Raw genomic sequence first — 14,311 nt, 5'->3', positions numbered from 1 at the left:
TTACTATGTGACTTTAATATGAAAAAGCATATTTTGAAAACTGAATTCACACTTTGAAATGTAATTTGAGAACGAAAACTTTATAACATGTGAAATTGATAATTTATTACAGTCTGCCAGGAACTTCAAATGGATTTGAATGGTCTCTTAAATGCCTTCTTCTAATATTTTAAATGGGAAATATAAATTTTTGGAAATTGAAATATTTATTATGAATTAAAAACAAATGTCGTTTTTTGCAAACAGCTGTTTTGATGTGGAAGAGAAAACATCGAGATAGTTGAAATTATTAGGCTTGTAAAAACGAAATCACGGTTTGCAATTTTGCCATCTTAGCAAATCTGTTTTGAATTCCCCAAAACCTCTGATAAGTTTATTATTATTGTTAAATCCAAGAATCCTCACTTTGCTTGGTAATTCATATTTTAACAACGAAGTGAAGAGAGCAATGGGTATCTAAGAATGAACGCTTTTCTTTCAATACTTCTCTTTAATTTAAATGGTATCGGCTACCGGGGAAGCGTAAAAAGTTGACAATTGCTCAATATTTTGCTTCACTTTACGGTGCGTTGCCTCAATGTGAACGAATTGATACAAAAGTGTACATTGAACTTTTCCGTTAAAGCAAATATCCAAGGTAGAGCGTGAATCAGTAGGCATAAAATGCCTACTTCATAATGTCAGCCTTTTCAATATCAAATTTTATTGAATAAAATTGGAGCATGAGTCATCAACCCTGGAAGACAGATGTACATATGTACATATATGTTTCTTTTTCTTTACTGGCGTAGACACCGCTTACGCATGTATAGCTGAGTTAATAACAGCACGCCAGCCGTTTCTTCTTTTCGTAACATGGCGCCAATTAGAAATTCCAAGCGAAGCAAGGTCTTCCACGTCCTCTGTTTCTCCCGGTGGGTACTGCGTTGAGCAGAGCTGCAGTGTTTTCGTCCATACGTACGACATGACCTAACCAGTGCAGCTGATGTCTCTTCGATGAACTATGTCAATGTCGTCGTATATCTCTTACAGCTCATGCAACTCATACATAGATCTTTCGCAGAACTTCTCTCGAAAACTCGTAACGTCGACTCATCAGAGGTTGTCATCGTCCATGCCTCTGTACCATATAGCAGGACGGGAATAATGAGTGACTTATAGACTGTGGGTTTTGTTCGTCGAGAGACTTCTCTAACAGTGACGTGGGAGCCTAGTAGCAGAACTAACGGCGCAGGTGTTGAAGCCCATGATATCGATATCATAGGCATACGCCAGCAGTTGTACATTCTTATAAAATATTGTAGCTGCTCGATTAAGTTCTGCAGCTCGAATTATTTTCTCCAGCAGCAAATTGAAGAAGTCGCAGGTCCTTCCCGATCCTGACGGAGCTTTTGGTATTGCTCAAAGTTAGTTTACACATCCGTATTAGTATTGCGGGGATATTAAATTCAGAAAGCGCGGCATAGAGGCAGCTCTTTTTCGTGCTGTCAAAAGCAACTTTGAAATCGTCCAAAAGGTGGTTTCTGTCGATTTTCTTTTCCCGGATATTTTCCAAGATATGGCGAATGGTGAATATCTGGTCGGTTGTTGATTTTCCAGGTCTAAAGTCACACTGATAGGTTCAATTAGTTTGCTGACCGTGGGCTTTAATCTTTCACAGAAAACAAATAAATTCCACACAAATAAATTCCAATCGTCAGATATGCTTTCGTCATGCTTTCACTGCCATTCAGCAGGCTGGAGAAGTGTTCCATCCACAATTTTAGTATGCTCTAGGCATCGGTTACTAGATCATCCCTGAGGGTTCTGCAAGAGTATGCTCCGGTCTTGAAACCTTTTGTTAGTCGCTGTATTTTCCAAAGTAAACATGACTTTTTAAATTTAGCGTCCCTTGGTGCCATCTATATGTCGACTGGTGCGTTATAGCGGCCATACACAGGCACACATGTGCGTTCGATCGGTATGTGTAAACATGCGGTTTACTCGTGTATGGGCTTGTTCGCGTACCGATCCATGTTCGCGAAAATGTTTGATTTTTTACGATCGGTGCGCGAGCATGTTTATCGTGTATGGCGTTGTGAGCGCACAAAATCTCATTTCTCTCGTGTCGCCGAGCAGTGAAGATCGCGGACAATTGCAAGTGTTAAGGGGAGAGACTGCTTTAGAGGCATCAAAAAATCGATTTTTTTTAGGATTTTTTTGGGAGGGAAAGAAATAATTGATTCAAGCGAAATTTCTAGGCTTTATAGTCATATATTCGAACATCTTTCACAAATTTTTTGAAAACGAAATCTTTGATATTCTGCCTTTAGGAAGCAATTACCCGATGCATCTCGCATATACATTTATCAGGAACAAAAAATTCAAAGAGATTCATGTTTTTTAATAACTTATCTTCTAGTTAAACTAAGAAAATTCCAAAAAAAAATTTACTTTATTTTGTTTAAAAATATGTTCAAACTTGACTTTTCCTAGTTTTTTTTTAGTTTAAATAGAAGATAATTTTATTCCAAAGATAATAAACTTTTCCAAATTACAACTTTGCCCGCCAATTAAAATAATCGTAAAAATAAAAAACCGAGAAATCGCGCTTTTCGCTTTTTTCCCAAGCGCTCATGTATGTATCTGTTTGACGCTCGGACACTATTTCCCTTCTAGCTTCGACAATATTTAGAGTTCCAATCTATAACTTTGTTTGTTAGATAATTTTTAAAGAGATTTAAGCGATTGTTTGAAGCTTCTAAAGCAGGCTCTCCCCTTAATAAAGATTTCGTATCTGAATTTATTGATCTTATAAAAAATTAATTAGAAATTTATCAAACGAAAAGTGATAAATATAAAAATAATATTGAGAAAAATAAAAGTTGGAATAACTTATTAACGAAATACAAAGAAATAGATAAAAGTGCTACATTAGAAATAAATTCGAAGAAATGTTCCGCTTGCCTGTCGCACATGTTAACTGTGTGAAGAACGAACGCAAAATGGATTTGTGTGTCGTGTATGGGCAAACGAATTCACACAGATCGAACGCACATGTGTGCCCGTCTATGTCCTCTTTTAGAATCTGCTGTCTTTATCGATTGTTCCGTGAAAATGACATTTAATCGATTGGAAGTGAAGTTATTGCGTTTTAAGTGTCAGTATGTTTGTGTTATCGGTGCGAAAATGAGCTTCGAACAAAGAGCCAACATTAAATTTTGTTTTAAAATTGGTAAAACTTTTACCGAAACGTTTCAATTGATGAAACAAGTTTTTGACGATGATTGCCTTTCCCGTAGCAGAGCGCACGAGTAGTTTCAACGTTTTCAAAGTGGTCGTGAGGACATAAATGACGATCAACATGTGGGCCAATCAAAATCCGTGATCACCGGAATTTCTGTCGAAACTGTGCGTGAATTCATCAAAAATCAGCTGAAATCATCATTGAAATTCATGGAAATGGAATTGAACATCTCCAAAACATCGATTTATCGCATTTTTACCGAACATTTGGGCTTACGAAAGGTGTGTGCACGGTTTGTTCCGCACAAATTTGTCTCATCGATCGACGCTTGTGACCGATTATTTGACTTAAATTAACATTTTAACCATTAACCACTCCTCGTATTCACCCGATGACTTTTTCCTTTTCGGAAAAATGCATTTGCCCATGAAAGGAAAAAGTTATGCAGACGTAGAGGCCATTCAAAAGGCTTGCACCGGCATACTGGGGCCATACCGGGCAACAAGCAAAACACTCGTTCGACATGCTTTTGCAGTGCAAAAGCTGTATTGAAGCAGAACGAGACTATTTTGAATAAAATAAATTGATTTTGCCGAAAAAAATATTTGTTCTGTTTTTTAAGTCCTGTTTTCTTTGAAATGCACCTTTTATTTGTTTGTTTTTATGTTTTTTTATGTGAAACAACGATTTTTTAGTAAACAAAAATTTCTATGATTGCAACATTTTATTAAATTCTTAACACTTTCAAAATACACTTAGAAACCCGAATTTTCCCTCTGATGCTCATTTCAGGAAATTCTATTTACAAAAGGTTCTAATTTGCGAGTTTTGAATGTAACTTAACTTTAAGTAAATGAGTAAGTAGTTACATTGTAATTGCCGTTTGTGGACGCTAATATTTGTTCATGATGAATCATTTATGATGATCGGCGTTTTTGTAGTAGCGCTCACCGTTCTTTTTTTCACTTAAATTTGTTATTCAATTAAAATGTTTTTAATTCAACTGGGAATGGTAAATTTTACATAATTAGTTGCAATAAGCCTTTATTCGGTACCATGTATCGATTTTGTTTCTTTCCTTGGTATGGTGATATTAATCAATTACTCATTTGAATAAACATATAATGCATACATATATATATCTGTATTACGGGAGAGTCGAGGTAATGCTTTCCAAATTTCATTTAGAAAATATAACCCCCAACGAATCTGAACGAGCTTCGGCAACGGGTACTGCGGGAATGATGTGGTATTGCAAATGAATTTATACAGAATTTGTTGGAAAGTATGCCAATATTGTTCAAAGTATTATGTGTAATAAAATTCGCGAAGCTAAGCAAGATTGTACAATTAACTTCTATGTATTCTGCCATTATTGATGCTGTATGTCTTCAACTGATGAAAGATATGATCAGATGAAACAAGTTACAAAAAACTTTTGGATTTTTATTTAATAATAATTAACTGAAAAATTTTACTGCAGCCACTTTTGAACATTGTAAAAAATGGTGAATATTATTAAATCACGGTGGATTGACGGTTATACAGGGTAGGCCATTTAAAGTTGACCCATTTGTTTCTAAAAAAAAAGAACAAAAGAAAACAATGTTTTTTGTTCATTTCAAAAATAATTTATTTTGGTCCAAGGGGATTTGTTTCAGCTAATATTTAAAAATTAGATCGCGTAAATGGGCACCTTTAGCTTTGACAGCTAAATGCACTCTTTTTTCGACATTTTCCATGACTTTGGCCAATGTTTCGGATGATATGGCGGCTGTTTCACGTCGAATGTTGGCTTTCAGTTGAGCTAAGGTCTTTGGCTTATTAGCGTATACCTTGGATTTCAAAATTCCCACAAATAAAAGTCTGGTGGCGTCAAATCTGGTGATCTCGGTGGCCAGTCAACATCACCATTTTTCGATATCAATCGCCCGGGGAAAAATTAAGGCGTCGCGGATAATCAGCTGGGTTTAGTTTTTGTGCCATTTGAATTTTATATGGAAACATCTTCAAATCTTTATGAATTATGCGTCGGAGAGTGGTGCGAGAGATGTCTAATTCCTGAGAGCGGCGATAACTCGATGTCGATGGAGTCTCCTCAATACTGGCTCGTACAGCTTCGATATTTTCATCAGAACGTCTTGTGCGTTGTCTGGATGCATGACTGGCATTACTGAGATTACCGTAACACAATTGAAAAGTTATTTTGAATATAAAGCTGAACAATTTCAGCGCGTTCTTTTGGAGTGTACTGTTCCATGGTATAAATTGTCTTCGAATGACGCTTCTAACGCGGTATGACATTAGCCGATTTGTCAGCGCTGTTAAAAGTTACAGCGTTGCCAGATGGGTCAACTTTAAATGGCCTACCCTGTGGATCCAACAGATTTATTCAAAGAAGTACAAGCTATTGGCAGAAAAACTGTTTATACTTGTAATAGTATATCACTGCTCGTTTTATTTTAAATTTGTTTAAACATATTATAACACATCGCCACAAATTTATTTACAACAATACGGGGGTTGGTAACACTTCCTTTGCCCGTAACTAGTGGAGAGCGCAGTTTCTCTACTTGAAACTTATCAAAACCTACTTGCGATTTAACTACAAAGTGTCTAAAAGACTGAAAGACTTGGCATCATTATAACTTGATAATACTCGTAAAGTAACACAGACTCTTAAAAATATAGCACTTGTGCCTGGTCTTTTAAATTAAGGCACAAAAATAGTTAAATAATTAACATTTTTCATTATACTATTCATTATAGTAATTTTTTTACTATTTATGGTCCCCATTACCCTATGGTTTTCAATCCAGCTTAATTTTGGTTGAAGTTTTGAAACAATACTTTGATTATTTAGGAAAAATATTAACCGAAAACGGAAAATGGATAAAAAAAAATATTATTATACTATTTTAACCAGTTGTTTTGTAAAAATACATACAAAGGATGGAGAATGGAGTCACACAAGTGAGGAAAGTTCTCTGAGTGCCATTCATTTGGGAGTGGCCAAAAACGATTCTTTAACATAATTCTCGAGCAGCTCACGACTTCCGGTCTTAGACCAAATATCCTTTGGCTAACAAAATAACAGCCGTTTGAAGGCGGGCTAAACCCCTACCCAGAGTTGTGCGCTGGGTGTGGGACCCGCCATGAAAAAACGCTTCCAATGAAAACGAAACAACAGAATAGGACGGAGTTAAGTGCATGCACCTAGAATCTCCAGTCCCTGAAATGGGAAGGTGGCCCTGACGAGATGGTTGATGTCCTCTTAAAAATAAAAGCCGACATCACCGCCGACCACGAAGTGCAATGGACGGGACAAGGACTGACCGCAAATTCGGTGTGGAATTCGTGGTGGGAGAGATACTCTGTCGCCAAGTTCTGGCTCTCTCCCCGGTGGATGAACGTCTAGCCACAATAAGCATCAAAGCGAAGTTCCTCAACATATCGATGATTTGCGTCCATGCCCCAACGGAAGAGAAGAACGAAGAATGATGTGACCAAAGATGCCTTCTATAAGCGTTTGAAGTGTTCCTATGAGAGCTACCCCCATCACCAAAAATGGTGTTCATAATATAATATTTAAAACCTTCTTAACAATTTTTTAAAATGCATAAAATGCATTCTCAACAGAAACGACTAATTTAGAAAAAAATACGTTTTTTTAACGAAAATAACTTATAAATCTACTACTATCTTATTTAAAAGCCATTTAATTGTCGTCAAAACAATGGATTACTTGAGATTAGGGAGTTCAAATGGATCTGACTGACATTTCCTTAGGCACAGCACATCAGTTTTGACCCGAACATTTTGTCATCGTAATATAATGCCACGAAAGTGTTCTAATGACCCCGAAAGTAAGGTGTGTGGAGAATTAACTTTTACATTTCAGCGTCGTAACGCCATTAATTAAATAGTGCTATTTAGACTATTTCCTGTGAGGAATCAAAATAAATCCTGGGTTCCACAAAAATATTGTATAATCTGTGTGAGAATACAGAATATGCCATTTGCTATCGAAATATCTTGGATCGAACCAAAGGATCATGTAAGTTATTTTTTGTTTGACTCAAACAAACACACTACTTATACACAATACTTATGCTGGGATTTCTTCTGGATTTCTGGTCGTCGAGAAGCGCTATAAAGGGAAATGGTGCCCATGAATGTAAGTAAATTTTTGTTGGAGACTTAAAAAAGACCTTCCAGAAGCCAAATAGTATTCACGGAAATCAATCAAAAAATCAATTTTTTTCTGTATAAAGGAATAATATCTCTAAATGTAGCTAATGTTTCTACTTTTTAAGAAAATATTTGTTTTGATGTCACAAGTTTTTGTGAGAAAATAAGTTAAAATTTTGCCAACAGTGTAATTTAATTTCATCAGGTATTAACCCTGACTTCTAGAGGATCAATTCCAAACTGAGATAGCTTAATAACTTGTAACAAAATACGCGCTATACGAGTGGGACGCCAATTTTCAAGAGCATCAGAGGTATATTATGTACATATATTACTTCTGTTTGTAGGATTCGGAACGAACCGTTTTAAATTCATAGTTATCGTAATCGTTGTCACGGCTTTTATAGGTTTTGGAGTAAAAAAGATAAGTTCGTAATTACAGTTGAATATGTTTAATCGATCCTCATTTGGAAACTATCACTAGTGTTACAGGTTTAAGTTTTTGAAAATATATTACATGTACATAATCTATTGGATAATAATTAATAAATTTCGGACTATCTTTGAAATGTTGACAATGTTGACGATAGCGTCTATTACGTGACTTAAGCGAACTCTTCTATAAAATCTTCTTTAGATAAGCATTTGGCCTTCCGTTTGTCTACACATTTGAGTTTGTCTGAGTCAAAACGATCACCACTTTCGCAGCGTAGATGAGTTATCCTGGTCTTGTGATCCTTTTTCACGCATCGGTAGAATTTTTTGCAATCTTTAGGGTCTGGGTAAATATCATCTTCATCACATTTGCTGTCTTTCAGTTTCTTTACGATTTTCTTAATTATTTCCTTCTGCTCACTTGATGAATTTTCGTCGTCTTCGTCATCAGGCTTGCGTTCAACTTTAATTTTGTTCTCTTCCAAATCCTTATTATCCTTGGATTCTTTACTATTTGCTCCAGATTTGTTTTCCAAAGAGGTATCCTTGTTTTGGCTTTTTTCAGCAAAATAAACTTCATCTGATTCTCCTTCTTCTGTTTCTTGATTTTGCTTATTATCCCTGGAATTCTTTGGCCTCTTCGACTTTTTACTATTTTCCTTTGATTTTACTTCAATCGAGTCCTCATTTTTAATACCTGATTTAGAAGAGTTAATTTCACTCGACTCTATTTCTACAGGTTCCTGATGGATAGGCTTTTTGGACAAGCCTGAAAAACTAGATACAACAGTGTGCCTAGGTAAAAGTAGGAAACCATTATCTCCGCCTCCATTAGCGTTGCTTCCTTTATTACGAGAGTGCAGGTACAATTTTGTAAAGCCAGTGCGTAAAACACTCGAATGAATTGGTAATGTGTGGTCAGAAGATGTGTTTGGCTCCGCTGAAGGACTAAAATCGGTTGGAACATTAATTCCATTTGGTTGATGTCCATTAGACTTAATTATCGTGTTTGGATTAACTGATGAACTTGGCCTCACATGATTAAAATTTGTTGAAGTAATGTGACTGATTGGCCTTAAAATCTTGGGATCTGAATGTGAGTTTGAGTTAATTGGTGCCATTGGTTCAGCTGGCTGATTCCTTGACGGCGAGTTATTTTCTAAAGGTTTGTTTTTAACAATTGTTATTTCATCAACCGGCAAGTTAGCTGAAGCACCTGAACCGATTGGGTTACTTGGGGTTTTAGGGACACTAAGATGAATTGAAGGGCTTGTTTCATTCTTATTAATAGAGTCCCGTGAGTCAATTTGATTTGCATCGCCTAAGGAAGAGTCACGCTCAACTGGTAAGCTAGGATTTGCAATGCTAACTGAGTTATAACCAGTTGACCCACTTAATTCGATTGGGATGTTAGAGTTCACTGGTAAATTTGAACTTGCTGGTGTGTTACCAGATGGAGCACTTGGAACGACTGAATTGGTTCGATCCACCGGAATATTTGCTGTATTAAGATCTGTTGATCCGCTTAATTCGATTGGGATGTTAGAGTTCACTGGTAAATTTGAACCTGCTGGTGTGGACTCAGATGGAGCACTAGGAACGATAGAATTGATTTTATCCACCGGAATATTTGCTGCATTAAGATCTGTTGATCCACCTAATTCGATTGGGATGTTAGAGTCTACTGGTAAACTTGAACCTGCTGGTGTGTTACCAGATGGAGCACTTGGAACGACTGAATTGGTTCGATCCACCGGAATATTTGCTGTATTAAGATCTGTTGATCCCCCTAATTCGATTGGGATGTTAGAGTTTTCTGGTAAACTTGGATTTGCTGGTGTGTTATGAGATGGAGCACTTGGAACGATAGAATTGGTTTTATCCACCGGAATATTTGCTGTATTAAGATCTGTTGATCCACCTAATTCGATTGGGATGTTAGAGTTTACTGGTAAACTTGAACCTGCTGGTGTGTTATCAGATGGAGCACTTGGAACGATTGAATTGGTTTTATCCACCGGAATATTTGCTGTATTAAGATCTGTTGATCCACCTAATTCAATTGGGAAGTTAGAGTTTTCTGGTAAACTTGGATTTGCTGGTGTGTTATCAGATGGAGCACTTGGAACGATTGAATTGGTTTTATCCACCGGAATATTTGCTTTATTAAGATCTGTTGATCCACCTAATTCGATTGGGATGTTGGAGTTTACTGGTAAACTTGAACCCGCTTTTGTGTTATCAGATGGAGTACTAGGAACGATAGAATTGGTTTTATTCACCGGAATATTTGCTGTATTAAGATCTGTTGAACCACCTAATAGGATAGGGATGTTGGAGTTTACTGGTAAACTTGAACCTGCTGATGTGTTGTCAGATGGAGTACTTAAACCGATTGAATTAGATTCTTCCACAGAAATAGTTGTTGTAGTAACATCGGTTGACGCACTTAATTCAATTGGAATGTTAGAGTTCTCTGGTAAACTTGAACTTGTTGATGCGCTGGGTTCAGATGAAGCACTTGGAACGATGGTATTGGATTCTTCAACAGGAATGGTTGTTGCAGTAGAATCAGTTGGCGCACTTAATTCGTTTGGTTCAGATGGATCACTTGGAATGATCGAATTGGCTTTATCCACGGGAATTTTTGTTGTATTAAGATTTGTTGAACTTAATTCGACTAATGTGTTGGAGCCTACTGGCAGGTTGTGCTCAGCTGGTAAACTCGGACTTGCTGCTACACTGGGATCAGATGAAGCACTTGAATTGGTTGGGACAACGGGAATAGTTATAGTATTAGGACCAGTTGATTCGCTTAAATTTATCGAAATGTTAGGGTTTACTGGGGCGTTTTGTTCAACCGGCAAGCTTAGACTTGGCAGTGTGCTAGGATCGGATGATGTTTTGGGATCGACTGGAGTTTTATCCTTCAGATTTGACTCGTTCGGGTCAACTGGTGTGTTGGATTCAAGTGAAATTAGCTGTGTTGTAAGAGTTGAGCTGTCTGGAGATATTGAAAGACTCGCATCTATTGGCGCTTTAGTTTCAAATTCCACATAGTTCTCCAAATTTGCAGTTACTGTAGTTTCATGATGTATCTCTGTTGTCGAATCTGAAAATTCATTCGTAGACATTGTGGAATCATGATTCTCAAAAATATTTGAGTTAGCTAACAAATAAGAATTCTCTGGGGAATTGGGATCAGCGGAAAAGTTTATAGTGGTGGTTGTGCCATAAGCTTGATTTTCCGGAGTTGTTGTAACAAAAGCTATATGCGTATCATCTATTTTTGATCCCGTCTCCAAGACATTATTGGAGTTTACTGGTACACTGGAATCATCCGATGAAATTGGAGTTAATGTCACATAAGTATCCGAAGTAGTAGTTGTTTCGTATTGAAGTGACGTAGTTTCTAAAATAGCCTCCGTTGTTGTCTCAAGGGGTGGACTAGTAGCAAACTGGAAATTGGGATCAGCTGATTTCGGCTCGAGTGTATTATAAGAGTTCGGATTCTCTGTTAAAAACGTGGTCCATATTGAACCATCTGCGACAGTAGTTGTGTCAACAGGAATACTTGATGGCTCTTTATTTACTACTATATCTGTTGTGGTATCCGGTATAGCAGACGTGGATTCCCATCTTAATTCTTTAATTTTTACGGGAGCTTCAGTTGATATTGAGTTGACGGGTATTTGCTCTGAGGTGATTAGGCGCGCTGCTTGAGGTGCTGTTGTAGATAATTTAAGCGGTATACAAATTTCTACTCCATCGTTCACGCAACGGTGGTTAGGGGGACACTGTATCACGCTACCCGAAGCATAGGTATTTCCTTGAGCATCCCATTCACAATGCTTGTAGTTTAATGGGCCAACGCAGACATATTCTTTGCCATAACAATTGATACCCTGAGTAACACCATATCCTTTTGCTTCTTGGGCTGCCACTGATGAGGCGAACTGCAATTAAAATAGTATTACCACTTTAGATTGAAGACAATCTTAAATCGCACACTAAGAACAAATAAATATCTTTTTTTTTTACACTTTACTGAGGAGTACCCCATTTAACACAAATACATGTTTTCACAACTTTTTTATATCTTAACTATTAACACGATTTATAAAGTACAAGTGCTGTGTATGGCTCGCAAGTTCCAAAAAATTTTGCCTATGTACAAGTATCTTGTTAGTTCTCAGTAAAGGCTTGGAACTTGATCTATTTACCAGTAGTAGCAATGTCAACCTGGTGATTTTCGTCGTAGTCATCGTCGTGTTCGAAAGTTTTTCGTTACTAATGATTTGCTATGGCCGCCTTCGTCTTTTATGTGGAAATTTTATCTTAGGAAACTTCATTCAAACTGCTTTGTCAAGATAACACGTAATATATGCATTAACCTTTTTAGCGAATTAGTACAAACATTGTCTAAGATAACACCAATATACATATGTACGCATCAGATGAAGAATATGCGGATATGTTGATGTGCTGTAGAATTTACGATGCTGCAGTTTGTTGGTTGAACTCACTTGGTTTGTCTCTTGTGTAAAATATAATACTCGTACATCTAAAGACTATCCAACAGTACATATTGTACTAATTGAACTTAAAATAGAGTAGTTAGTTCAAATACAGAGAATTTTTATTTGAAGAACCTTCTCAATAAAAATGAAATTAATATAATATATTTATATATCGTTTTAATCCACATTTCATAATCTTTTTTTTTTTAAATCCAAGGTTTATTACCTTACTGGAATGTTGAGCTTCAAATGATCCCATGAAAAAAAGTTGTAATGGATGTAGTATGAAAGAGTCTAATTGCTGCTAATGGCGTACGAGGGAAGCTACATAATTGAAATCTGTTTTCTTTTTAATTTAAGTGTCGAAATTTAAAGAAGATAAAAAGGTTAAGGTTAGTTATTAAAGATATTTCATAATAAACAGTGAAAAAGTAAAGATGTGTACCATTTTCATAAATTATTTATTTTATAAGAATTTTTTCTGACTGGTCTGAATGGTTCCATTAAATAGAGAATACAGTTATCGGCTTGACAGGCACCTGTTATCTGTGCAAGCCCAAGTGATTCATTGTAAAGTATATTAATAACTGAAATTTATTTATATTATAGGGTTCTTTGTGAATAAGGTCCACTTCTGAAACGGGTTGATATGTACATATTAATACTTTAACAGAAATATATATATATGTATATAATTAAGTATGTATGTACATATATATGTCTATATGTAGAAGAAAAACAATATAACACTTATGACTCATTATGTTCCAGTGCCTTATTGTTGTTTGATTTTCTTGATCTGTAAATATTTTGAGGAGCTAATGACGTCACTAAGACACTTTGCTTACGTTTGTATGTCTAGAGTATATGTACGTATATAGCTACTTTGCTGCCTGTCGACAGAAAACCAAAAATATTTAAACGCCAATGCTTTCATACAAAAAACATAGATTCGCCTAGCTGAGAACTTATGAACATACATATGTATATGTATGTATGTACAAAAATAAAAACATAAAAAGTAGCTATGGTAAACTTTGGTCTACTTAAAACAGCTTTTGAGGGAAATCCAACAAATTACTATATGAGATGTGAATGTGAACAATTATTGCCCGGTTTTCCATTGTTAATGGACTGATGGTAAATCTCGAGGTATGTTCAAAAAATAACGGTAATTTTCGTGTTTTGAAATAAAAGTTTATTCATTCGTCTACATTAATATTATAGCCTTCAAAATAGTCCTATATCGATATTTTGCACTTATGTCCCCACACTTTTTAAACCCTATATTTCGGATAGCCATATATGTAGTTATTTAGTTATTATCATAAATTTATTTTTAGAAATAGGAAAAACTCACATGGCGCCATGGCGAATAACATATGGTATAAAGGTTGGGGCAACGTTACAGTACAGAATTCACGAACAAGAAACGAAGTGTGAGCTTTTAATAAACGAAAATCACCAAGCACCAGACAAAGTAGGCAATGAACACAAGTGAAAATTGTGTCGTACTTAAGAGCCATGTATATATATCAATATAATAAAAAAATGACAATTGGACTCTCCAAACCCGCGAAATTTTATATTTAAAAATACGCGTTATTTTCAGTTTCAGGTCTTGAATTGTTAGGTAATTTTTTTTTGACGCGATAAAAAAAACCAAAAATTATTTTGCCTATCCATTTATTTACATGCTTTTTATTGATATTTTAAGAATATAAATCATAAATAATATAAGAAATAAAATTAAATTAAAAAAAACTGCAGGTCGGCGAAGTAGAGACTGATGAAATATTGGCTTGTCCTGGTGTGCAGGATATAAATCCTTTCCGTGACCTAAAATGAAAATTTATGCGAAATCTGTGAAGAGTAAAAGTATAGCTATCGCACTACGAAACGTTTTTGAAAAAAAAAATTTACAAAATGGTGGAGGTTT

The 14,311-nt window shown here is 35.8% G+C and overlaps 1 protein-coding gene across 8 annotated transcripts; it reads right to left on the bottom strand.

Annotated features, from left to right (window-relative positions):
• Window positions 1-7,853: 7,853 nt before the first annotated feature.
• On the bottom strand, window positions 7,854-12,214 carry LOC105228292 (uncharacterized). Of its 8 annotated transcripts, none has more exons than XM_049454382.1 (3): window positions 12,076-12,214; window positions 9,906-11,808; window positions 7,854-9,773 (listed from the first exon to the last, which is right to left on the bottom strand). In XM_049454382.1, exons 1-3 carry the CDS (start codon window positions 12,115-12,117, stop codon window positions 8,023-8,025), a joined length of 3,696 nt encoding a protein of 1,231 aa, XP_049310339.1. In that variant the 5' UTR covers window positions 12,118-12,214; the 3' UTR covers window positions 7,854-8,022. The 8 variants fall into 8 exon arrangements, with proteins under 8 accessions (XP_049310339.1, XP_049310341.1, XP_049310338.1 ...); XM_049454384.1 differs by having other exon boundaries at window positions 7,854-9,641; XM_049454381.1 differs by having other exon boundaries at window positions 7,854-9,905; window positions 10,038-11,808.
• Window positions 12,215-14,311: the final 2,097 nt, after the last annotated feature.

This window comes from Bactrocera dorsalis, chromosome 4 (assembly GCF_023373825.1).
Source record: "Bactrocera dorsalis isolate Fly_Bdor chromosome 4, ASM2337382v1, whole genome shotgun sequence".
In the NCBI taxonomy this organism is placed as follows: Eukaryota; Metazoa; Arthropoda; class Insecta; order Diptera; family Tephritidae; genus Bactrocera; species Bactrocera dorsalis.
The sequence above is the reverse complement of the archived record's forward strand: the minus strand, read 5'-3'. Positions and strand labels throughout refer to the sequence as shown.